The 27,832-nt window shown below is 40.6% G+C and overlaps 1 protein-coding gene across 1 annotated transcript in view; it reads left to right on the top strand.

The window, feature by feature from the left end:
* Nucleotides 1-2,116: 2,116 nt before the first annotated feature.
* GPC6 (glypican 6) overlaps nucleotides 2,117-27,832 on the top strand; it is a 727,318-nt gene continuing 701,602 nt past the window's right edge. The window contains exon 1 of the mRNA XM_030946960.1: nucleotides 2,117-2,333. Coding sequence (XP_030802820.1) covers nucleotides 2,117-2,333 — 217 coding nt within the window. The remainder of the gene's footprint in view (nucleotides 2,334-27,832) is intronic.

Here is a 27,832-nt window from a genome sequence, read left to right as displayed (position 1 = left end):
GAACTGAGTGTATCTTTCATGCATCTTGCACACCCTGAGATCTAATAAACAGATCTGTCAAAATTTTCTGCACAGTAAATACACAAACTGTGTCTAACTTTTCACTAATATGGGGCACTAACATGTACTAACAACTGGTTATTTGTAGTGGTCTGGTTAAGACACTGAGCTCTCTATTTGTAGATTGTTATAGAGGGGCCCACTTTCATCCTGTCCTGTGGCAGAAGAAGCTGGGTGGTAGCACTTGACACTGTTATGCACAAACGCTGCTTACCCACTGTGTGCACAAGCAGTGTCAGAGCAGCATCATTCTGTTGGGGAATGGGAGGGAAAGGAGAGGGAAGAAGAAGGAATGACAATGTGGGAGAGGTAAAACAGGAAGGGAGGCTGGAGGAACACACTACACCAGAACACAGAACCAGGCTGCATACACTGGCCCAGACCCAGAACTAACACTGCAGCTAATGTGACACCACAGCAGTACTGGCACCTAAAAATTTCTGTCTAAATGTGAATTATGTATCTTGAATTATGATATGTCATGATACTGCTCTGTGGCTCCTCAGTGATAAGTCAGTCTGCAAGATCATGGTCTTTTATTTCTTCTGTTGGGCCTTCTTCACTTCATCCTGTGGCTGACATCTCCCTCTGTACTTTGGACGAGCTATCACACTTCTCTACAATACTCATAAAAAAGCACTGCGATATCTTTTAAAACTGTAAGTTTGGATTTTGCTATCAAATACTTTACAGAGTATTTTTCTCTCTCCCTAACCCAAGAACAATTCACCTTGCAGGAATTTTCTTCACTTCCCCCATTCAGTTTTTTGCAGATGCTCATTTGCAGTAAAGAAATTTATGGTTTCGTTCCCCTGCTCTCCTCTCCTAGGTTGGCAGGAATTATCCAGGTCAAGGACTATCATTCTTGTTTTCTCATTCTTTGTGTGATGCACAGAAACGTCTTTCCTTTGCTCTTTCCTTTAGAAAATGGACTAATCCTCATTCTAGCTTGTCAGCTCAGGTATTTTATGTGTGCAACAAATAATAACGGGGAAGAAGTATTTAAGGGGCCCAGTCTAACCCTGGTACTACAGAGAACAATACTACCGAGGAGTAGTACCTTTTTGACGTCTTGCTAACAGGCAGTTTGTAATTTTGGGTCTAGGAGCAGCGGGATTTGTGGTGAGGAGGAAGTTTTCGGGGCTGAGGGTGCTTTTCCTTCCTTCTGCCAGCAAACAGCGATCCACGCCAGGATTTGCTTTCTGCTCCTGTATTCAGTATTTCGGCGATGCAATGTGTAGCACGTTTCTCTCTCTCTCTGTGTGTGTGTGTGTGTGTGTGTGTGTGTGTGTGTGTGTGTGTGTGTGTGTATGTGTGTTTGTGTGTATGCATGTGCGGCTCTCCCTCGCAGTGTCCTGTCTCCAGGATTTCTCCCTGCCTGGCTCCGGAGGCTGCTCCAGCGCTGCGCGGAGCAGAGGTTTCCCCGGCTCCCGTAAATACAGGCACACGCATCCAGTGCACCACACGCACGCACACCACACACACACACTGACATACACAGAGGCACACAGGCACGCTCCCAGCCGCTGTCCAGTCCATCCCCACGCCGGCTGCTTTTCCCATCGTCTCCATCCAGCCTGGCAGAAGCGGCAGGCACAGCTCCGCGGCGGATCGCGCTGAGGCTGCCCCGGGACTCCGCTCGCAGCAACGCGCCCGCGGTTTTAATCTTCATAAGCTACAGAAGCTACAGACAGATTTTTACCCTCTTTTTTCCTTTGCCGTTTTTCTTTTTTTCTTTTGGTTGTGGGGATCTGCTTGTGGTTCTGGTTTGTTTGGCTTTTTTTTTTTTCTTTTTTTTTTTTCTTTCGGCGTGGGGCGAGCGCTCTGCGTTTGGAGAAGGAGCCGGAGGGACAAGGCTACCGCTCTCCTGCCCCCGCCGTGCGCGCATGTGTGTGTGTGCGCGCCTGTCTCCCCCCCGCCTTGCAAAAGTTTGCCTGGGCGGCCGGGGGGCTCCCGGGCCGCCGCCCCCGCAGCCGGGGGGCGCGGCGGAGGCGCGGCGGAGCGGCGGAGGCGGCGGCGCGGGACTTGCGCGCCGCGCGGAGTTGCGCTCCGCGCCATGCCGGCGGCGCGGGGGGCTGCGCGGCGCTGCGCCCTGGCGGGGCCGCTGCTGCCGGTGCCGCCGCCGCCGCCGCTCCTGCTGCTACTGCTGCTGGTGCTGCCGGTGCTGCCGGCCGCGGGGACCGAGGGCAAGGCGCGGAGCTGCGGCGAGGTGCGGCAGGCGTACAGCGCCAAGGGCTTCAGCCTGGCCAGCGTGCCCTACCAGGAGATCGCAGGTACGGACGGGGCCGGGCGCGGCGGGGAGCGGGCAGGGACGGCGGAGCGGGGCCGGCGCTGCTGCCGCCGCCGGGCTGCGCGCACGCCCCACGGAGCGCGGCCGGGATCGCGGCGCTGTGTGCGCGGAGCGGAGCGGCACTGCCCGCCCGGGTGGCAGCCGGGGGCTTCCTGGAGGAGCGTGTGTGTGCTTGTAGATAAAGATTAAATAAATACAGAAACTAAAGGGGTGGGGGGGTAAATAAAAAGGGCGAGAATGACGGGGACGCAGGCAGGCTCAGCCGCGTTTCTGTTCGCTGGCTGAAACTTCTTGAGAGTTGCAGCCGGGCGGCGAGAGGCAGCGGGCAGGTCCGCAGTGGTGGCTGTCCCCGCTGCCGCCCTGTGCCGGGGAGAAAACTTTGCCCTCTGCCCGCGGGCACTGGGCGAGAAGGAGGCGGCGGCGGAGGAGGAGGAGGAGGGCGAGGAGGGCAGTCGTGCTCCCCTCCGCACCCCTCCGCGGCCCCGGGCCGGCAGGGTCGCCCCTTGGAGGCGCCTCCGCCGCAGCACGGATCGAGCAGAGGCACCGGCAGCCGGGGAGAGGCACCCACACACATCCACACACAGCCGCCCGGCTGCCTGCAACTCGGCTCTTCCGTCTGTTGAAACATGCCTACAACAGGTTATATCGCAATCCGCCTACGAAGGCGTTGGGAACAGTTTTTTGTTGTAATTCCATTTCCCTACTTTTCCATACAACCTTATCAGTATTGCGTCTTTAAGACTGAATGAATAAAAATGCGTTTGGGGCTGAAATTCATTTAGCAATCGGAGAGCACCACAAAAAGAGAGCTATTACACGTGAAGGTATGAGTCGGGGCTGCTTAAATTGGACTGTTTGAGCCCTCAAAAAAGGTTTATGCTTCGCCACTGGCACTTTGCTGTTAGGTCCTGCTATTTGTAGAGTGAATTAGATGCTCCTCTGTTTGCTTGCTTCCTCTTGAAAGTTGGAAGCAGTAGATTTATCTTCCTTGAGGTGAAATAATGCCACAGTTATTCACTGTGTAACATTTAGCACTTTACATGAGGAATGATAAATGTAGAAAATCTCAGAACAGCGAGGCTATAGTTCACAAAGATACAGGGAAGGTTGTTCCGTGTTGCACCTTCATCCCTCAGGCTTACTGATTCTCTGGTCTTTCTCTGCTTTTTCCTGTAATTTATATTCAGGTTGCTCATCAGTTATATGAAATCATGAAATCTCTCCTGTGAGCCACAGATCCTTTGAATATGCAGTCATGCTTTCCCTTTGCTCACTGTTACACAAGCTGCTTTCAGACAGAATGGTAGGATATCCTCTGTTACATTACAAAAAGAAATTCTAGTAAATTTCAGACTTCTAGTAACTTTGTGTAAACACTTGTTGCTTTCAGCTCACTGAGAAGTTTTATTGTTTCATATATTTTCTGAATGTGCAGTGCAAAGTTGACATGCAATTTTTAAGTAAGCCCAGCATTTACAAGTTTCTGTTGACATGTATCAGTACAGAAAGACTCAGAGTAATTAAATATTTAATAGTAGTTCATTCCAAAATTTCTCCACAGTTTCCCGCTAAGTTTTATAAGTAAATCTGCTTTTATGATTAAGTACATGATTTATGGGGGTGTGAGTTTTTTTTTTTTTCTGAGCTTCCTGTTGAAGTCCTTCGGGTTTTTGTGGTTTATATTCCTTTTTGTAGTTGGTGTATCAACTTTTGAGCAGTTCTGTTTGTAGCCATTCAAATGAGTTGTTGTAAGACTAGGGTTGCTTTAAAGTGTGTTTCTAAGTGTGTTGTTCTTGTACAGTGCTGCAAGGTGGGGTAATAGCTGTTCATACAGCGTGGGCTCTTGTTAATGTTAAAGCTCTGTATTTGGTACCTGGTGTGGTGTTGGAAATGTAGTTAAAACAGTCAATGTACAGGTTTGAGAAACTTTTTTTTTTTTTTTTTTCATTCTGTCTTTTTTCCATCATTCTGACTTGGTTAAGGAAGCAATTTGTTAGTGTTACAGAAGTGTGGTCCATCAAAGGCCTCATGTTTTAAGGAGTTCAAAGAACTTTTTACAGTCTTATTTCTGAACAAACATTGTGTTTTCAAAAGATTTTGTATCAATGTCTTGATAATATGATGATAAATAGTAATACACCATGTGCTTTGATTTAACAGTAGTCATGGTTTTTGTTGTAATTTGTTTAAAAGCTATTTTCTAGCTATGACTGTTGAAATGATAAACTGATGACAGTGTGTATGTACTAAGAAAAAGTGTGTATGTACTGATGTAAAGAGCTGTGAAGAATCTGTTTAAATTATAGAGACTGTGGACATAGAGGAATCTCTCCTTGTTGAATGGAACTGCAATGCAAGAGACTTGTTAGATAACTTCTGTAGCATTATTTATACTGTCACTCAGTTTTGCACAGAGATGGTAGAAGTTACAGATGAAAAAAGTTGTCAGTTTTCGCTCTGCAAGGAAGAGTTTTCCTACGGTATTTTATTGCATGTGAAATATGTTGAAGTTGGCAGTAACGTGACTAGAGTTGTTCACTGTACTTTTGCAACAATGCTAAATTGTTCTATGTGATTGTATAGAACATATCTGTAATCAGTCTTCTGTTTCTTGTCTAATAACCACATTCTGGTGCTGTGACCTTCACTGGAGTACAGCACATAAAGTTGTCTTCTGACATAGCTTAGCAAAGTAAGTCCTCAATAAAGGAACTTTACCTCGGATTGGGGGCAGAGGAAAAAAATTTGAAGTATACTTGGTATGCTGCTGTGGGCTTAATTCTGTGCATCAGTCACATCAGGGTGAGTAGCCGGAGCTCGCAGTGTGCACTTGGCTGTCCTTGCAACGGGCTCCTCCCTGAGAGGAGCTACTCAGGGCTACTCTCTGAATGGAGTGTCCTGTGTGTTAGAAAGAGTTCTACTGTGAGACTCAGGTTCCATGACCCAGCATTCTCATGAGTGTTAGTGGAGCTCCTGGGACATTGCAAGAAATGTTTTGCTCTAGGAAAATCTGTAATTTGAAAGTCAACACACAAGAGAAAAATCATAGAACATATATTTTGGCAATACTTGTTTAACTCCAGCCATGCCTTCAGTAACTTACATCATCTTAGAGGAAGCCATAGAAATGAAATGTCAAAGTTAAAGTTGGATTGTGCCCTTGCCTCAGAATTTTCTGAATGAAAGTGAATGTCTGATTGTGTAAAATAGTGGTTGTGTCTGCTTTGTGCCTTTCCACTTCCAAGGTGAAGGATGTGGGGTTTTGTGCGTTATGGTTTTGCTTGGGATTTGGTTTTTTGTTTTGCTTGGGGGGTGTCATGGTTTGACACTGGCACAATGCCAGTGCCCCATGAAAATATACTTCCCTGGTGTTTGCTGTGAGATATGACCAGGAAATAAGCAAAGCAGGCCTCTAGCTTAGAAAAAAGGTTTATTAACTAAACTACAAAAAAAAAAAAACACACACACACACACACACACACCTGGAAAATGAAAACTCCACAAAAACATTTCCTCCTCCCCCCACCACATTTCCAATACATCTTCCAAATTTCAGCTCTCCATCCACCACCCTGTAAATACTCAATTCCAGTCCATCAAGAGGAGAGGAGTCCTTCTTGGGGCCATGGTGACCTTTTCCTTGCATGCCCAGTGCTCTCACCACTGGACATGGAACAGAGCTGCTTCAAGGGTTATCCTTTTAAGGGTGCTTTGACCAGTTCCAAAAAAAAGCACAGTTTTCTCTCACTCTCGGGACCTCTTGTCCCCCCCATACTTGTCTACCCCCTGGGGCCGGGGGGTCTCCAAAACTGAACCCTCTCAGTTCTGAGCCATCGCCTCCCCCCTGCATGCAGCCTCTGTGTCGCGAGGAAGCACGGTTCTGTCCATGGCTGTACCAAAAAGAGTCCAGCAACCAGCTACTCCATCATCTCTTTCCGGCCTCTTCTTTACTCTCCCAGCCTCACTCACTGCTCCAACTGTCATTCACTTGCCCATTTCCTCTTTATCATCCACTCCATCTCCCCTCCAGGAAAGGTCCAAATGCTCTGTGAGGTCTTCATCGTCCAGAAAGGGGTTAACAAACTCCTGCACGCGGCCAGGCTCCTTCCCTGCTGCACTCCCCCCTTCCCCCTCCTTCTCCACAGCCGATATCACTTCAAGGCCACAGGCCTGTACCAGCTTTCCCTCTCTCGTCTTCTAGCTGGGGGGGGGGGCTGCCCAAATCCTCTCGGGGCCTCTCTCCCTCTGTCTCTCCTGGCGGGGGGGCTGCCCAACACCTCCTGGTGCCCCCACCACCCTTCCATCCTGAGGGGTCAGGCCTACCTCTGCCGGGCCGCAGGTTTCCCCTCCCCGCCCAGCTCGAAGCCGGGCAGGGGAGGCCTTGCCTCTTTGCTGGCCGGAAATCAAAGAGAGAGCCCAAGGGAGTGCTCTGCTTCTAACCCCTGTGTTCTCAGAGGCGCATCCACCCTCAGTGGCCAAGCCTGGTGTCAATTTAAAATCTGAACACCTATTGGCCTCTGGCCACTCCATTCCCAGAAAACCTGCTTCCTGTAAACCCACGACAGGGGGGTTTTACTATTTGCTGAATAATAGTTTATTTAGATAAAAACTAGAACTGTTCTGATAAAGCATCCAGCAGTAAAAATGTTGAATTCTAAATGCTGTGTAAGAGGCATGTGAACTTTGTTGTCCTGCACAGATGATGGACAAGGTGAGATTCTGGCAGCACAGTCACCATAGTCAAAGTGACTGAAATGAAAGCAGAAGCAAGCCCTTCATTTTGAAGGTCAGGAGTCACTTGAAATTGTGCTTTGATGAATAGGCTTTATACTGGCATAATACAGAGGCGTTGACTGAAGCCAGCAAGCATACATAGTACAGTTGCTTGTTGCTCCAAAGTGGTAATAATAACAGCGATGTTAATAACAACAACAACAACAATAATAATAATAATAATAATAATAAATACCTCAGTAGTCACCCATGCAATGGAGCTATTAGTCCATGTCAGATGTTCCCAAAATATTCTTTCTGAATGTTTTGCTTTTGTACTCTAAAACGAAGTAATAGATTGACAGAATAGGGAAAATCCTCCTGACTGAGTCTGTATCCAAGTACTTGTTCATTAATACCTTCTTTTACTGTTTCTCTGTTGCTCTCACTGAGAGCTGTGAGAAGAAAGTGCCTGTAGACCAGGCGGTAGATGGGGATTCACAAACAGACACCTTGTGAGATTGCCTCAGCAGAGTTAAAAAAAGAAATAGCCTTGCTAAAACAAATACTATATTCAGTACAAATTTGTGAAATCTGTTTTGGGCCATTACACATTATTTCACTCCTGATCTCCATGATGGCAGTGACGATGGACATGGAATTTCAAGTAAACTTTAAACTTCCTTTTTGTTTGAACACTGTTGTAGTTGTATCCTCCATATTGTGTGTGACCCCCTCTCACCTCTGTTTGCAGTTGAAGTAATTGCAGCATCAAGAGTCTCTCTGGTCACCTCTCCTTATGGCCTCCCTTATTTTCCAGTTGTGAGTGCGTGGTGCATGCTAATAAATTGGCATGTGCATGTAGGTATTTGGAAGTGCATCTTTCCTAAAACCTATTTTTGCTATCACTTCTGTACATATTTTTTGTTTGGTATGTGACTGATGCCATTAAAGGGAATACAACTTATGTATGCACATTTAAACCTAAAGGTGATGTCTATGAGGTCGGGAAGTTTGAGAAGAAATAGCATGTTTTTAATGCTTATAAATAATTCAGTTTTGAATGAGAATTTTATATCTCAGCATCTGGAGTTTCCCAGTGTGACTTTATGCTAGAGTATTTTGGAAAGAGGGACTTTAAAATAGAGAAGGCAATGCTTTAATAATTAATGTAATTATGAACTTCAGTGTATAGTCTCTAATCATCTCTTTTATTTCTGTTGTCAGTCTGATTTATAATCAAAAACATACCTAAAGTATAATATTTTCTACACTTCTAAGTGCTAATGTGTTAAACTGTTCTAAAGCTGTATTAGTACTTGTTTCATCATATGCTGTTGTGAAATACTCCTGAGATTAGGTGGTGTTCAGACACCAGAGGTCAAGCACTATGTTAAAAGCTCAGGCCATTCTTTTTTATATTACTGCAATAAAGAATATATTCATTTCATTTATATTACCACTTGGCTCTCATAAAAGGTCAGTTTCAGCCGAATATACAATTACTTGCAAATGGCAAATCTTATAACAAGCGATCAACAATAAAAGCTTTTCTGGGTAATTTGTCTTTAAAACTACTACCTGCCATTTCTTTTGAATGACTTGAGCATCTTGCAGTATCACTTGGAGATCTCTGTCTTATTCCCCATGATACATGTAAGAAAACTGTGCATACTAATCTTCCTTTCTGCTTAGTAAAGTAAAAATGCAGAATTACATTAAAATTTCTAGTTGAAATAACAGGCTTGGTGCTTAAAACTCCATTATGGTATCAAAGTATCAGGGCTCTCATTACTAGCAAAATGAAATTACTTTTCTAGTGAACTATGACTGTATGCCCCCTTTTGTACCTGGTTAATGGGTACTCTCTCCCTATGAAGGGAACCCACATTCTGTGGTTTTGACTGTTCATTCTACCAGCCATAATTATTTTAGCAGTTTAAATATGTGTAAAAGAATTAACACTTCTTCAGAAATTCCTAAGAACAGCATATAAAGGTTGGTTTTTAAAGGCAGAGTTGTTATTATGCTAAAGAGAGAGAATACATTATAAGATACAAGAGGAATTTAAAATGTGTTGCAGATGGCAAGAAAACATATGCTGGTAAAATTCATAGCACTTTATTCCTCTGTATGTAAAAAAGGCCTAAAAACCTACTGAAATCAGGATTTGCTTTCTTCACTGCCTATTGCTCTGGAGCTCCAGCACACATACAAAAAAATGAGTTCCCCTAATAAGAACATTTCTAGCTGTTGTTATAGGAGGCTGTCACAAAGACCATCAGCTCTCTCCGACGAGTTTCTTTTGGCTAACGTGACCTTTTCCTTCCAGCAAAGTGGAACAGCAGCACTTTATTCTGTTGAGCAATTGTGGAACACAGAAGACACGTGGCATTTGGAAGCAGGCGCTGCCAGAGATGTGCTGGAAGAGGTGCCCTCTGACTGCACAGGGGACAGCAATCTGTGTCCTGGTGTGACACCCGCCCAGCAGAGCCAGTCTCTGTGGGCAAAGTCAGGGGTTGTAGGTTGTGCTGGGAGGGTTGCTGTCCCCTTCAGCCACTGTGAAACCTGAATGTGCAGGGAGAGGCTCTGCAGCACAACCCCAGCTCTGAGATGGGATGGAGGGAGACCTGCTGGCCACCTGTCCTAGTCCTGATTTTCAGGGTTGGGTACAGGATCTGCTTTCAGTGCACCAGAAAGAAGCAGCCAGGGCTGATACTCCTAATGCAAACAGTAAATTGCTCTCCAGCTCACCGGGCCTGTGAGGTCTTTCACCTTGTGCTTCTAATGGCCTTTTAACAGTGTCTCCAGCTGAGCAGCAGATGTAAAGGGTACTGAGCATCTCGAGCTGTGGTTTTTTTTTTTACCCCTGAAAGAAGCATTTCTACAGATGCTCGACAAACAGTAGAGCCTTGAACCGGTTCACTGACCTGTTGAGTTTAAAGTAGCAGGGCAAATCTCCCCAAAGTAAGTGGAAGTGTCGACTGCTTTTAGCAGGGGCTGTGGAGTGTCATTAAATAAGTTTACTTACAGAGTGACACATAGTATCTCTGTGTGTGCATGTGTGTGCATGCAGAGGTAAAGTTATAGCTTTTACCTGGAGTGGCTTCAAAGTTACATTTAAGCACTGAAAGAGCTAGAGAAGTTGCACATTACCAGAACAGGTGCTTCGCAAACCAGGTTGAAACTTTGTTTTATGGGCCCATCTGACCAATACCTGAATGCCAGCATTAGGCACAATAAAAAACTATACAGGACTCACTTCATATATGTCAGAAAGATCAAAGGCTAAGTCAACCATGCTAATCCTACTGTTTGGGAAGTCCAATTAGTTCAAGCTTGATGCTTGATTAAGCAATAGGTCTTATAACCAGCCTTGTAAGTCAAAAGCTAGACTTCTCTGTTGCCAGAAACTGTTTCTTTGCCAGTCTGTGCAGCTCTTGATGTGTTTATAATGGTAGCAACATATTCATCTGATGTTTTTAGCCATGTCCCCTGGCTCGTGTGTTGAATTTCTAAACATGCTAGGGACAGCAGGATCACCTTTTTGGCATTTGTATGAGTTGGCCTTGGAGAGAAATCAGTGCATGGGGTGAGGCTTTCGTACATCTCGGTATCAGATTGTGATGCGCTATAGTGGGAGAATGTATGTGGATACTGCTGCGGCTGGAGAACTGCGGAGGTGTGTGGAAGTACTCCAGACCTGGCAAAATACAGTCTGCAAATGCCTCACTGTGGTTCTCATGTCAAATGGCTGTGGATGGCCTTTGAGTTATTGTTGGTATCCCTTATGGCCTTGGAGTTTGTCTTTGAGAGCAGTAATTAATACAGGAAACTAAAATGGCTTTCTTAAACAGGATTTATGTTTTGAGAAGTGAAGCATAACAGTGGGGAACAGATCTTTATGTGCAGTATCCTACCAAAAGTATGACAGTGGTGCCTGACGGTCCCATGGCCAGGGAGGCTCTTGTTATATCCTGTGTACATTTACTGTGAGTTCTTCTCAGTTCAGGATTCAGGTTTCCCGTCTTCAGGAAATGTTTCTCTGAGATGCTGACCTGAACTGGAAAACTGATCTGATAGCAAATCCACCAAAAACCATCTTGAAGTTGCTCAAGATGGTATGTGGGAATGTGGGAATACCTGAAGTCATGATGAGAACATATGGCTGACGATCTCTTGGTGTCCTTCAGGTAGATGTCTTACGATTCCATTGAAACTGCTAGAGAAAGATTGTCCATCTTTTCTCATGTGTCACTGAAACACAGCGTGGCAGTAGTATAGAGTTCCTAGCAGTATAGTTCAGAAGAAACTATTAGCAGCTGGACATTTTTGGCTATTATTTCCACTTCTGTTCTTGCCTTTTTAACTGCATCACCATCAACTTTACAAGCCATACTAGCAAAGTCATCTGTTTTCCAAAACTGATGGAGCTGAACACTTGCCTGGGATGAGGAAATGTACTTAGAGGATGTTACTACCTTAGGGAAACTCTTGTTAGTTATCATGTCAGTGTGTGATAGTTAATGTGGTCAGTTTAGTGGGTGTCTGCTGATTTTATGGCATGTTGAATTTGGAGGTTAGGAGGCAAAGGGATTAGGTTGGTAGATCTCATGTTTGTATACTGTTATTTATTGCTGTTTTCGTGTTTCAAATCTTTTCTACACCTGAGGGTGACCATTCCCAACTCTATGCACCTTTGACCTTACATTGTGCTCGCCATAGCACTGAAATAGAGATGGTTAAAAGCAGTGGCAAAATGCTTCTTTGTATGTCCTAAGTATCCAATTGTCAGCCTTGAAACTTCAGACAGTGGAGAATTTCTAAATGCCTTCCAGTTTCTAAGTAACCTTGTTTTTAAATGAGTGCTTGTCCTTAAGAAGCGTAAACAATGCAGTGACAAATCAAAGGCAAGGGCTGATGAACAGCAGTGTCCAGTGGCTCAGCCTGGTCTGTTTTCTGTCTGTTACAAAGGGAAAGGAGCTGTGAATACAAACAGCAACTTCATCTTCTTTAGTTACACAGAATTGATTCACAGAGTAAACACAAAATATGAATATTTAGATCTCTGATATTAGCTTTTGGCTTTACAACTTTAACATATAACTGCATATAAGCAATTTAGGCTCCTTGGATGAGAATAGACATATATCATGTAATCTGTCAGCACTATCTTTGTTGTAGAGAAATATGGAAAATACCTATTGAACAGTTTCTTACTCAGGCCATTTTTCCTTTAACCTGTTAGAGTCATTTTGAGTTACAGTATTCTTATCTGGTCCAATCTTTGTATAGCATGCATGTATTTAAAACTGTTTCCAAAATTTGATGTCAACTCACAGTAAAACCTTCCTTAATAAAACAGTTTTTATTTTGTGAAGTAGTCTATCCTTGCCTAACAGTCCTGTTGCAAAATAAAACAGGGAGGACAGGTAACACAAATCAAAATTGCAAAGTCATGTCGGCTTGACCTAGAGATTTAGGTGGTTTTGAGCAGAAAATCAAAATCTAATTTAAAAATGAAAGTATTTAAAAGAATGACCCAGGGCATGTTTATTTATTGAATTGGTAACAAGCAGGAGCAGTATTCCTTGACCATTACTATTCCAAGAGATGTTTTTTGTGCTGACTATGGCTTGGCAATAAGCACTGTTAATGGAATACCTGAAACATAGCTAATATTCACTGATTAAAGACAAACACCTGTCTTTGCCATGTAGCATGGCTGATGAAGTGGAAGGACTTCCAGAAAGGACTTCCTGAAACTGAATGCTGGAACAGTGATTAGCTTGTTCTTAAAGCTGATCTTCAGAAGTCCTGTACTGTTCTTTAAATGAGAGCTCCAAAGCCTCTTTCTTCTTTAACTACTGAGACAGCATACTAAAAGCTGTGTGTGAATTGATTGTGGTCAGATTGGCTCTGAGGCACTTGCATGCCTCTGTTTTTGGTTTTTTGAGTTAAAGACCCCCCCAAACCTTATTTTTGCCTATCTGCCTCCATTGAATGCAGCTGGTGGAGGAATTTGACTGAGAATTAATTGGAGAGGGTTTGTCTACAAAAGTAAATAGAGCAGTAAATGATCAAAGTTTAAAATTACAATTTAATTGTGAGAAGCACTGAAGAAATGCAAGGAAGGAACAGTCCTATCTCCAAAGAGGTTCCATTTCACATTTATGTCAGTATTTCTTCATGAGACTTACAAAATCAAAATGTCATAGTTATGTACGTACTGTTTAAACCTCTCTCTATTGCACAGACATCAAACATAATACAAATAAATCTGCTGCTTAATTTTTTAGATGTCCCTCTAAAAGATGCCAGCTTCATATCCTGGTGAGATTCAACAGTAATTGATGGATCGTTTGTGGATGCATCTTTGTACCTTGTTAATTAGCAATTTAGAGTTTGAGTTTGCTTTTTAAAGCAGCTCCAGCTGGACACTGTAAATCATTGTCTAAAGCACAGTCTATGCTCACAGAAACTGGCCAAACCACAAACTCTTTCCACCTCGTATACCAAAATCTGGTTGCTGGGGAATACTTAAACACATAAATACAGATCACTGCTGAAGTAAAGCTTTTTGTATCAGATGAACGTATTTAAATTACTCCTCTCACAGTCTGCCCAACAGACTAATTGTCTCTTCAGCCTAGAGGAATACATGGCAGCATTATGTGCACAGTGTATGAACACATATATATATATATATATATATATATATATATATATGTATATATACAAATTCATAAACCTCTGTACTCAAACAGCTCCTCACATTCAAAAAGCCTGCTGAGATTGTATCACATTCTGAGCTGTATGTGACACTATGGATAACATGTGGATTACAAATTTGGATTATAAGTGAGGTCCAATTGTCTTTTTAATAGTTGCATCATTTTCCTGTCATTGTTAGTTTTTTTCTTCTTTGAGTGTTCTAGAGTAATTTCCATTTTTCAGTGACAGGATGGTCACTGATGACATTATCTCCATGCCTAATGGACTTCCAGCTAAATCTGATTTTCCTCCAAAGAGGAAATGCTACAGAAGTTCCCTGTCTTTTTCAACTGCAAGAAGAGCAAAAAGCCAACTCGAGATGAAGCAAATTCTACACTTAAGAATGGATTCATCCAGATTTTATTCTGTAATGCCAAACAAATCTGATAGCAGTCCATAAACTTCAGCTGGGTTAAAGAATCATGTGTCACTTTGCTATTGATTTATAAACTTTTAGGTTATTTTTATAGTCCTTTCAGCATCATTATTACATTTATTGTACAGCACAGACAATAAACCTTTCTAGAAAGAGTAATGGCATTGGAAAATTAGGATCATCATCATTTTAATGGCTGTTACCTAAGTGCTTATCTTTTTGTTCCATTCTGTAGCTTGCCTGATGCTTGGAGCTGATCAACCTGTTGCATCCAGTGACTATTCAGACAAGTCATAAGAAAAGGACTGATGTAGCAAAATAAAATTTCTCAAAATGGATATTAAGGTTTCTATACCTTTATGTAAATCCAAGATAGAGATACAGAGATACAAAATCTTAATCAGTTGAAATGGGCAAATATGACATGAGCCATTTAAAATTTTCAGCAATAAGCATTTTGGGAAGTTGATACTAATAGCTAGCAGCCACATTTTCTGATTAATACATATTTGTATTTTTGACATGCTCATATGAAAGGCAAATTTGTAAACATTACCAATATTTATTCCACAAATATTTGTCTAATTTTTATTTCACCCTGCTGCAATCTGCAAGTGCTAATCATTGGAACCCTTTGGAGCAAAGGAACTTATCAAGTTGCATTAGATATAACAGGAATAAAATATTCAAACAAATTTTTGTGGAAAAAGTGTCTTGGTTGATCTAATTTTACAAGTGTGCTGCAGGCATGTCTTTCAACAGTGAGGAGTTAATTTGCAAAGGCGAGTTATGGAATATATTCTGAACATTTTCGCAGTTCCTTACGGGGAACTTCTCTCTTCTAAATCATTCTTTTCCATTCTGTCCACAACACTTCTTGTTTACGCTACACAGACACATACATACATCCCCATTTCAAAATAAGTAAAGAATAACAGATAATTCAGTTTCTAAAGTTTCTTGTCGTTGCTGAAATACTTATTGCTTCCACAAAGAGTTAGGCCATCACTGTTTTTACTGATACAGTTCCTTATTTTAGGCAGCTGCCTGCCTTGCAAGACAATTTCTCATATGGGTGCTTAAGGCTACAGGATACAATGCATGAGGGAAGTTAGTTAGAACAACGGAATAATCAGCCAGTGAATGTGATGTAGGAGAAAAGCCCTGTGTGTGATGCATTGCTGATGAGTGTGAGAGTTGAGTCCTCCCTCCACCTTTTGAGACAACATCTTCAAGGCAGTTTTTTGGAGGGATGCATGTGATGCATTGCTTCTCTTTGAACCAATTCCATTGTGCATAAATAGTATCGCATAATAACAAGAAATAACGTGAGAGTGGAGAGGGATGTTTTACAATATGCAAGCAGTGATAGGACAAGGGGAAGTGGCTTTAAGGTGAAAGAGGATAGGTTTAGATTAGATGTTGGGGAGAAACTCCTTACTGTGAAGGTGGCAAGGCACTGAAAAATGTTGCCCGGGAGTGTTACGTACGCTGCATCCCTGGAAGTGTTCATGGCCAGGCTATATGGCACTTGGAAGAACCTGGTTTAGTGAAAAGTGCCCCTACCCATGGCAGGGGGCTGGAACTTGGTAATTTTCAAGGTCCCTTCCAACCCAAATAATTCCATGAACCTATGATTCTGTGTTCATTGAGACAGAGAGGATGTTTTGTTTTGTGCCTGTTTTTTAGCACATCACTGTTAACTATTGGAAGTGAGCATGATTATTGTTGAAGTTGAGTTTTGGGTAGGCTGTAGTTCCAAAAATTGTTTGATCATTACGCAAACACGTGCATGAAACAGACAACATTTTTAGAAGATGTTTTTATTTCCCTGTTAGTGGGAGTGGGTGGTGGTGCAGAAAGGTTCCTTCTATACCCTGATGAGGGATTCAACATTTTGTGTTCTATAAATATATATAGTTTAAGGAATATTTATATTTTAGGAATAATACCGTAAAAACAAGCAAAAATGTCCCACGGAGAGTCAGCAGCAGAAACTTGGTGTTATCTGCTAAAGATGAAGCTGTTCTCCTAAGGTGTTCCACAAAGGTTAAGGTACAAGAGAGAGGTCTTGAACATCCCATGGGTTCTGTCTGTTTCCAGTACAAGTTTTATTTTCTTTATGAGCCTAGATATAAACTTGGTACTGGGAATAGTAGCAGCTTTAAAACTTTCTCCTGGGGAAATTATTTGACTTTTGGAGCACCTTAGAAGGTTGCAAAGGTATTGCTGGCCAACAGGCACAAAATAATTTGATATAAAACTGAGCTCTAGGTTACTGTTGGAAACCACCAAGATAATAAGTCGGTTTTAGAAAAAAACAGGTTCATTATTTTTTAATTGGGCTGCTCATCAAAAATGCAAGAGGTGTTCCAAATATCACGAAGTTTAAGGAAATTAAGTTCTGATGAATTCCACATACATAACATGATTAATCTATCGATTATACACTGCTGACCCTCACAAGTGAGTTCTTCTTCCTTTTCAAATATCTTCTCAGGTGAAAAACAACACAAACATCAATTTAAGCAGTATATAAATACGAAATAAAGTAAGTACTTAAAATGAAACTTTAACAAGACCAAAAGCATATTGGCAAGATTATTTCAGGGAACAGTTTAAATAAATGAGAACAGCTTTCCTTTGTGATTAACACCATTATATTCTCATTCATTTATGACATTATATTAATTCAGAATATTATATTCATTCAAGACTTACCCAGCAATTTTCAGAGGAGCAGTGTAACAACAAAATGAAAAAAGCAATAAAAGACACAGAACTAATAATACATTTGATATTGAGAGAAAGGAGGATGCAGGGTGGGTTGGGAAAATTGGGGCATATCTACATTCAGCTTGCTTCAGAACTCTGATGTAGGAAGGTGTAGGAACTAGAGAAGCATTTCTTGTGCAATTACACAGACATAACTGACAGAGGAGGTGGATATTTGGTGGAATGCTGATGAGTGGACTTACAAAGCTTTCTGAGATTGGTTTTTGACTTTCACTTTCAGTATAAATTCTCTCCTTGTCGCCATCAATTCCAAAAATAAAACAAGGATAAAAACTCTCTAAGAATTTTGTAGTAATTTTATAGGGGCTTAGTACTGAACTCAAAAGTGAGTGCGACACTTCCATCACTTATTGGACTGTGAGAGTGACTAATAACTACAGCAGTCTTGTATGACGTCTTTCTGAAAGTCCCTCCCCTTAGTGTCTTGTCTTTCACTTCCTTTGGTCCTTCCCTGAACATCCCCTAGGTTTTCAGCATCTCTGCATCCTGCCTTTAGCACATCTCAAAGGGCTTGATACAGTCTCAAAATTCTCTTACCTCTGCAAACATCCTGTCAGCAGTCCTTCACTTCTGTACACAATTACCCTGTTCCGTGTGCACAGCATGCTGGGGGAAGAGTTTCTTTCTTTGACTTATTTTTTTGTTTCATATCAGATACAACAATTTCATCAAGAAATCATTCTTCTTGGGCACTCATGAGTAGCTGACTCAGTGTCCTCTTGTTTTCACTGACTGTGTTACTAGAATTCTTTTACCTTTATTGTTTCTTTGGTCCTTCCCAGGAGTTAGTATTCAATTTGTGTTGCCTTTATTATAAAGTTAACCTGACAGTAGATTTCCCACAGCTTCACTCCATGTTTCTTTTCCCCAGTTGCTTGATCTTCTTGTTGGATTTTTTGGTGTATGTCCATGTCCTGGCCCTGCCCACCCCCCTCTCCCTTCCTCTCCTGCTTTTTTAGAATTGCTCTTAGTATTGTGCTTCTCCAACTTCAGACTGTAATTTTACCCACCAGTTACTGAAAAGAAGATATCATTTAGTGTGGTCTTCTTATATTTAGGATTTAGCCTCCTTTCAGTGAATTTTCTGTCAGCCTTTTTCTTGGAGCACTTTCTGACTACTGTCCGTACTGTTGGATTTTAGAAGGGCCAGGACTTCTTTCTTTACCCAGAATTTTATTTTCTGTACTATTTATTTTGGAAGATAGTTTTCTTGAAAGTTAGACGATATGTAAGAAACTCCTGGGGATACAGAGAGGAGTCCAGTCAGTTCAGTCTTTGAGAAGGAACAAAGTGGGGAGCAAAAGTACACAACTTTGCTTCTGCAGAGCTATGCAAAAGTAAAGAAACACAGGCCGAGTTTTGCAATATCTGCTGAAACAGAAGACATAATAACTAAAGTAATCTTTTGTAATTTTTCTTGTTTACAAACTCTAATTTTACTGCTCATCTGTAATTAGTATTTTATTCTTAGACCATGGAAGTTAAACCCCATGGAACTCCTTTTTTAAAAAAGGAAAGCTACTAGCTGTCCATCTATATTCCTGCCACAGCAGAGGCCCCAGGAATTTTCTGCTAAAATTCTCATATACTCACAAGAACTGCAGAGGCATCCTTTGTGAGCAAGCTGATGGGGCATCTCTGTGAGAGCTTCAAGCAGGAGATGGCAACAGCTTCACAGTGGTCCCCTTGCTCGGCTGTGAGGTGAGTAATTAAAAAATCATAGAATGTTTTTGTGTTTAAAGGCACCACAAAAATCATCTAGTTTCAGCCTACCTTTCTTGGGCTGGGACACCTTCCAGTAGACCATGTTGCTCAGAGCCCAAACGAAACTGGCCTTGGACAGTTGGAGGGATGGGGCAGTCACAGCTTCTCTGGGCAGCCTGTTCCAGGGTCTCACCACCTTCACAATGAAGAATGTCTTCCTAATATCTAAACTAATGCCATTCCCCCCTTGTCATGTTGCTGCATGTCCTTGTAAAAAATTCCTCTCCAGCTTTTCAGGAGGCTCTCCTTAGGTACTGGAAGGCTGCTATAGGTTTTCCATGAAGCCTTCTCTTCTTCAGACTGAACAACCCCAAGCCTCTCAGCCTGTCTTCACAGGAGGGGTGCTCCAGCCCTGTGATTATTTTCATGGACATCCTCTGGACGTGCTCCAGCAAATCCATGCCCTTCATATGAGTCATTACTGTAATGAGCTTCCCCTGGCATCTCAGGTGGCTGCACTCTGGGCACCAGTGCCTTGCAGCCACCCACAAATGATGTGATTTTGCCCAGGTGGGTCAGGATGCCCTGCCTGACCTGACCTGCACTGAGGAACAGCACCTGTTGCCTTGTGGAGTAATTTAATACTGTGTGGAGTAGAAGAAGGTATTGGATTGGTTTGGATTTGGGTGTAGGACATGACTTCAAATAAAGATGTTAGGAATGAGAGGTTTATTGAACTTTTTCTTCCTCACTTCTGGAGGAGGGAGAAATATTAATAGCAAACAGCAGTAGAGATGTATTTTTGCTTCTCAATCATCAGCACTTTGGGAAGAATACAGGCAAAGGACAAAACAAGAAGAAAGCAGCCACAAGATAGAAGTGGCGGGATATGCTGAAAAGCTCTGCCTTTGCCATTCTGCTGTAGTCAGAAAAGTCAGAATCCACATCAGAATACAGGAATGAAAAATGACAGTTTTTTACTGAAACCTTACAAAATTAATTAATTACTTTAAAAAACTTATTTTTTATTTTTTTTTTTTTTTTTTTTTAATTAAAATTTTTTTTTTTTTTTTTTTTTTTTTTTTTTTTTTTTTTTTTTTTATTTTTTTTTTTTTTTTTTTTTTTAAAAAATTATTTGTTTGTTATGTTGTGTTTTGTTTTGATTTAAACAGATACACAAGCTTTGAGAAAAAGGTTTTTCTGGTTAAAAAAAAAATTTAAAAAGGTACAGTTTCAGAGTAATGCATGGAATAAATTGCTGCTACCTAAAAGTTTGGAACACCAGAGGTAAATGCAACTTCAGCCTAAATCAGGACTGAGGAAGCACACAGTGTGTGGCACCACAGGGCTCACTGGTATATTTACTGCTGCTCTAATCTCCTTTACTGGCCTGCACGTGGCCAACAGGCACAAACTTTATTTGCTGACATTTTTTATGTTAACTGTGCTTTTAGTAGCAGCGAATAAATCCGAAATTAGGAAAGAAACACCAAAACAGGTTTTTTAACAGTGTAAATAAAATGTAATTTAACATAGTAGCATATTGTGACTATAACCTGATGTGAAAAGTATTATATCAGCAAAATTATTCTTATGTTATATTCTCAGGTTAACATTAAATAGTGGTAAGGACTCAAGGACTGAAATTGTGAAATATAAATTGTTCATGATCCTGTATATAAATAGTGATGGTACTCCTTGCCACTGTTTTTACCCATGGCTAATTTAGATTTATAATCATGATATAAAAACCCCACATGGTCAAGATACAGCTATTTTAGTAACTCAGATAGGCAGAACAGCCTGGAATTTTTTGTTTGGCATCATGTTGTACAGCAAGGAAATATTTTATTTAAAAATGAAAAATCCACTTACTTATTCTTTGCAGAAAGTTGGTAGTTACCAGTGATGCAGATTCAGGACATAAATGAAAAAAATACACTTAATGAACCAGGTGTGGTGATGACTGTTGCTTAAAACTTATTTCTTACACCATGACTCATGAGCAGGTACTGGTAGAAAAAGCTTTACTTTGAACAGAACCAGAGCTGGATGAAAAACCAGGAGAGAGAAGTCTGTGAATTGAGGCTGAGATGTTGGTTTGATAAAACCAGAGATACTTTGTATTTTTGTATGATGCTAGGGACAAGTCAAAGGGATGGATCAAAAAAAAAAGTACTTGAAAGCCCATTGGCGATAGGATCAAAAGGAAAGTAAGTGGTAAATAAAGAGGAGAGTGAGGGAGAAGAGGTGCTCCATAACAGCATGCAGCAGCCTGTGGAGGGAAGTGGAGGTGAAGGAAATGCCACGTGGCAGCTTCCCTTCAGATGTGAGTCTTTAATCTTTTTTTGCATTTTTTGTACATGAATTCTGTAGAATTTTATTTGCTTTCAAAATTTCACCAGGCACAAGTGGTTGTTGGAGTATTTCTGACAGTATTCCTAGTGTTTGAACTTCATAGATGTCATTAGTTCCTTCAATAAATATTCCCTGCTGTTGCTTTGATTTTCATAATTAGTCATTCTCAATCAAGTACATTTCTCAAGGACTGAAATTGTGAAATATAAATTCTTCATGACCCTGTCATGAAAAGACAATTTTAAAGGTTTTGATTCACAGTATATGTTTCAGCTAAGCAAAGAACGTGACTATGCAAGAAAGAACAAAGAGCCAGGCTCCAAGATACTTCCATTTTAGGATTGTTTAGGGAATTTTTTTACACCTTCTTAAGGTGTAAAAATACCCAAATACTTGAAAAACTTGGAATGGATTTATGAAAGATAGAAGTCTGTATCTTAGGTGCATATTTATATATGTATGTCCCTTGATCTATCTATCTAGAGATGGTTAAAGCAAAGCTGTTAATTTGCTGTCATTTGTGAAACAATATTTTTTTACTATATATGTGACATCAGAAGGTCTCAGCATATGAAGTGATGTGTGATTCTAACAAACAAAAGGGCAAGTGAAGTGAAAAGGGGTTGTTCTACTCAGATGTGAAGGCTGCATTGCAAGTATTTTACTGCATGCAAATCCAGTAATACACTTACACAGAAATTATGAATATGCAGACCTCCAAAAGGTCCTAGAAGGATTTTATGAAGGATTCAGATACTAAAATCTTAGAAAGCAGTTTGAGGCAGTGTCTTTTTAAGAACCCCAAGTTCTCTGTAAAAAACCCATAAAAATCAGCTCCCCTGCCCCAAGCAGTTGGATTGGCTGTTTTGAGGCAGAAACTTCAATGTGCTAGCCATGAGAGAGGAGTGCTATTCTCCTGTGTATGTTCATTACCCAAAAAGAAGTGTTTGTCATTTTGAATCCAGCTGGATTTAGGCATCTGCTTAATCAGGTTTATGAGCCTGGTATTCTGGTGTGTGGATATCCTGAAGTTTCCCTTGGAAATATATAGATTTCTATGGTCTTTATGTTTTCTTTTTTCTTGTTATAGTACATGACAAGAAAATAGATAATTTGTGTCTTCTTTTTTTTTTTTCTGTTGTAGTAAACTTGTAGTAAATGGAGAAGGGAAGACTTCTAATTAAGATGTTCTACATCATTCCCTGGAAGCATTCAGGGAACATACCTGCATTAGCATTTTTGTATGAATTAGGTACATGCTTTTGAAGCAAAGCTCCCCATTGTCTCTGCTTGCTGTGCTTGGATTCACATTATTAAGTGGTCTTGGAGAACACAAGATGGACTTTTTTGGGGGTAACCAGACAATGTGCTCTGAGCATTTCCAGATAATCAAATTCCTAGTCCCAAATCAAAATAAATCCAAACCCTTTAATAAGTATAGTGTGGATGTCAGCTTCTCATCAGCCATGCATTACCCTAAGGAGTTTCTTCCACTGAACTGCTCTGCTTGCTTCTGTAGGTGCAAGCAGGAATTTCTTCAAAGCTTTCTCTCTTTTAGCTACAGGGTGAGTCTGGGTCCTCAGCAGAGGCATTCAGAATCACTCTGCTGCAGCAAGATGCCTAAATTTGAGGCACTGAAAACTCATATTAGCTGTCTAAAGTAGGTGATATAAATACTGTTCATAGTGATTGTATCATAAAAGAGAGCAAGGCAGTGCAGGCAGCAGCTGTGCAGCACCTCTTACTTCAGTTGCCTCTGGTGAGTTATCCTCCTTTGGGCAGGATGTGATGGGATTGCACCCCATCTGTGCTAATCCAGCTCTTGACTGTTTGTTGTTTTAGAGAGACACGATAGTATTACTGAAAAAATGAAACATTAGCGAATAGGCAAAATCCTCTTTTTTTTTTTTTTTTGTAACACACCCTTCCCCACCCTTGTATTCAGCTGTTTGTAATCACTGGGCTTGTGCAAAACAAATACTTTGATCTTGTATTAGGACTACTAAATAAACCTGCTATATTATTATTGGCATCTAACTCCCATTTTCTAGCATGTTCTCTCAAAAACTGTTTGGTAAATCTTGTCTCACTGTCAATTTAGATATTGTTTCTCCCACCCAGAAAACAGAGACATCTCAGTTCATTCAGAGAATACTTTATAAATACCTATTTCTTATGTCAAGGCCATAATAAATCAAGTATGGAATGGTGTAGACTTAAGTCATGTACTTTTTCCATTACTTTCTGATTCTCTCAGCTTATAGCTAAGATTGAAGAAAAAACAAAAAGACAATATGCTAGCTTACTGTTAGATATTTAGAATTGTACCATCAAACATTAAAAATCTAGATAATTACGATTGTTGCAGGAGCTTTGTTTGGCTACCTATGAGTAAAGATAGTCCTAGAAGTATACTCATGCACAAACCCTCATACAGGATCACTTATTGTACTTAGACAATTAATTATTTTCTCTGTTGTATACTAGACCTTATTCAAATTCTGTTCTGAAGATAAGCTATAAAAATTCTCATAGCCTCTTCTCTTACAGCTACTATATCTAGAAACTTAATTAAATCTTTTTATTTTCATAATCTGTCCTGAGCTATTATTTTCCTTTTACATGTGAGAAAGAAATGCATTTTTAAATATTCAGATGCTCAACTTGTATGGTAAGGGTACTTAGCACTTTGTATTTTCAGAGTATCACCGACTGGCTTTAGCTGCAGTCTCCAAGCAGATCTTCTGCATAACAAGCTCTATTGTGTCTGGTTTTGGACACTAGGAAGTGATTAATGTAAATGGGGAATCATTCGTGAAAGTCTGGCTGAGATACAGGAACCTATAGGAGGAAGAATGCTACCAAACAATTCTCTGTGGAAATGCTCTTGCCATGATACTCATGAGATTCTCATTTGTGTAGCTGCTACTCTCATCTCTATTCACTAAGCACTTCCCAAGTTTGGCAAAAAAAAAAACCACCAAAAACAGCTTTTGTCCTACAGACTGAACCCTACCCAATCTTGCTCACGCTAAACCTATACCATCCACCATTGTGATGCAAATATATGCAGGACAGTAGGTATGGGGTTTTTTTGTATGAATGCTCCTTTCCTAACTTTCTTCATTATGTTTAAACAAAACTCCTTAGATGCATATCAAAGTTACACTGCAGATGCCTGAATTTAGATTTTCTTATTGCCATGTCAGCTTTCTGTATAACATTCACTCAGCTTTCTGTTTCCTGGTGGTCTTTGTTCTGCCCAAAACACATCTTGGTTCCTTTTAAAAAGTCCTTTATAGACCTTTTGTAATGTGATGAATTTTCCTGGTATTCACAGTAGCAGGTTAATGGAACTGTATTAATATGGACAGGAAATATGAGGCATTCATTGAAAAATGTGAGATTAGATGCACACTGAAGTGTTCTATGACTTGGTTGATAGAATTGGAGCTTCAAATGATACCCAAAACAGCACCACTGGATACACTATGGCTCTTTTTTAACCTAGCAAGGTTAGAAGGAACCCTAGAAGGACATTTACAGGAACCCAAGAACCTGGTGTAGAGTTTGATTCTTTTGACCATCTGACTTAGATTCAGGTCCATAAATTCATGCAGAGGATGGTTTGGGATTTGACTCACAGGTCCTCTTCTTCATGAAGCCTATTCTGCTGCAAGAGTGTTTGTCACTGAAGGCCCAAGAGACAATTGACAGTGTGAACACAGAGTTTGTATGTGGAGTGGACTTGGCAGCAGAAAGACTGGGCAAGTTTGAAAAACGAATGTTTGGTTTATGTCTGAGCTCTTCTAGAGAGGGGAAAACCACAGTTTGTTCAGATCAAGTGGCAGCTGCTGAAGTACTGCTGTAAGTGTATTCGAGGCCAGGTTCATATGGGACGCAGACTTATTTTAAACACTCCATGAAAATGAGAACAGTCCTTCAAAGTTGAAAGCTAAAGCGTTCATTTATTTTAAATGTTTCTCTTGGAAAGATTTAGTAGACTAGACTCTTACTTTACTATTGAGTAGTTTATTATTATTTCTGTTTCCTTCTGAGGGTTGCTTTAGATATTGTACTGCGGAGTTCAGAACTCTCTTGAAAATTCTGAGAGGGAGAAGCCTGGCTTATCCTTGCTGTCTAGTGATGTTACAGCTGTGATTGAATTACATGAGATGAGCAATTGGCAAGGTTTAGGAGACATACCATATTGTGATCCCCCTTCACCTAATACCTTTGACTTAGTACAAAACTCTCCTGTATTACTGATTACCACTTTTCCCATTTCACATATCTGCTTGGGAAGCTTTTTTCCTATTATTTTTTCAGTCTCGTTAAGTTTTTGTTTTCAGTGTTCTTGGGAACACTTTTCATTATAGTGAAGTTTGCAGCATGGAATGCAGCTTCTATCCATAGTACTGTGACCTTGCACGTACTGTCAGTAACAGGTGTCACTCATTGGCAACAGATGCTCCTCCTTCATAATTTTACCTATCTCCACAGAAGCTGCTAGCTCAGATGGATTTCCCAGAAGCAGAACTTTTGTGTTGAAGGCTTAATTTCAAATTATAATTCTAAAATGTGTGCGCTGCCCACATCTAATTCCATTTGTGCCTTCCCTAACTGCTGAAGAAATTTTATCTTCTCTCTTCTCCCTCCCCTGTCTTCTGACATAATTGTAGTAGCTGCTGCCCCAGCAGATTTCAAGGAGCATACTAGAGGCAAAAATGCAAACAAACAAATGAACAAAACAAAATAAAAAATACCCTAATGTGTTTTTCCCTTTAGCTTCCATCCTTAATCCCTATAATCACATACAACTGAATATAGGCAGAGACATCCTGAAAAGGCAGAACTAAATCAGAACTAGATGGTTTACTCCAAGACATGCATGCAGCAGACAGTATTGCTAAAATAAAATATAAAGCTATCTGTTTTTTTGTTCTTTTAATTCAAGTTTCTTAACCTATTTAATCTTTTCAAATATGAAGTTCACTCATTGTGGTCTTCTCTATACCTTTGCTAAGTATACCATCCTGTTGAAATTGTGCGCATGTTTTGCATTGTAAGGTTACATAGTAAATAGTTTTCTCTTTTGGTCTTCTTTCTTGCCACCTAATAATACCTAAAATGATTTCTTTTTTAACAGCTACCGGGCATGAAGAGCAGTAATCAAAGGGTTTAGATTGACTATTAATACTAACGAAAGTCACAGCAGTCCGTGACTGTCTGTGGTTAGGACTGTCCTTTCTTGCCCTGCATATGCAGTACTTTACAAGTAACTACTTTGAATTTCATCTGTAATTTCTTTGCCAAGTGATTGAGTATTGTAAGATCCTCGTACAGCTCTTCAAAGGCAGTTTTATTTACTCCTGTTCTGGTTAATTCTTTGCTATCATACTTTCTCTTCACACACCACTCTCATTTTCAGATGGTAAAAAAGAAAGTTCAGTGCCATGAGACCTGAGAGAAGTTGATGGGAATGCTTCCTTCTCTGTTGTGAATAGTGACCATTTTATTCCTGACATGCTTCCTGTCTGCTAGCCAGTTACCAGGCCAGAAGTAAATCTTGCCTCTCCTCTCACAATACTCAGGTCTAAGGCTCTTTTAAGTATGCTATCTGAAATAAGGCTTTTGGAAATTCAACTCCTTTTTGCAAATCAGTTGCATCATATGCAAACTTTATTTACTCTTCCAGTGAATTAGTAACTTGTGAGACAGGACTTATCCTCATGAATTCAAAAACTTTCTGTTAATTTGGTTCGTTAAGTAAACTTCTGTTGGTATATCTGTTAACAGAGTTTGGGATTCCTCTTTTAGTGTTTATTAAATTCTGAGGGAGATTAAAAAGCCACCTCTCCTACGTCTGCAGCCTTCCTTTGACACAGAGCTTGATTTTACTGACAAAACCAGTTGTGTTATGTGCTTTCACATCTTAGACTAGTTTGGAGTGCAGTCCAAGTTATAGAAGAGAGAATCAGCGATGTCTGAAGAATTAGGAAACCACTGTTTTTGTGCACTGAGCATTACCAGAGGTCTCATTCTTCATTCAGAGGAAAGTTATGTCAAGCAGGAAGCTGAACTCATCCTGATCATGATTAGGCATAGGAAATGCAACTCTTTTTAGAAATGCCAGAACTGTGCACTAATCACCATGACAAATAAAAAGAAACATAGTTTTTAGAAGACCAGTGGGAAGGACTTGTTGTAGATACATGACTTAGCACAGGAGTAGGAAGTGAAACTGCCACCCTGTCTTCCAAGCATATTCAAAGAAAAGCTTTTTTTCTTAGAATTGCCAATATTAAGTTTAGTCATAGGGTTGCTTCTTTTATTTCAAACCAGAAAAGTTAAAAAACTTGGAATATTATTCTTATAGACCCATGAAGAGCAGAGTGAGCTTTCCAGAGAAACAACTATAAGGAGGTTTGTTTGTCTAGAGAAGCATGACCACAGTCTTCAAACAAACATCTTTTTAGAAGATAGAAGCAGTCAGCAAAAAAATATGGCATCATGTTATTAATTCAGATGAATACTTGCTATAACTAATTTAAGATTAATTTTCAAAGTAAATCCAAATAGCTTTTTTCCTTCCAAGTAAGCATCAGAGCTTTTGTAACAGCACTATCAATCTGAGGCAGAGGAGTCATGACTTCTACTTGGAGATCAATGGGAGTGAATACACGGCTACCAGTACTGCAATTTACTGTTCTGCTATTGGTCATACCAGGTAGAGGAAAATAGAAATTGTATATTATATA

The sequence above is a fragment of the Camarhynchus parvulus genome, chromosome 1, assembly GCF_901933205.1.
Source record: "Camarhynchus parvulus chromosome 1, STF_HiC, whole genome shotgun sequence".
In the NCBI taxonomy this organism is placed as follows: Eukaryota; Metazoa; Chordata; class Aves; order Passeriformes; family Thraupidae; genus Camarhynchus; species Camarhynchus parvulus.
The sequence above is the reverse complement of the archived record's forward strand: the minus strand, read 5'-3'. Positions and strand labels throughout refer to the sequence as shown.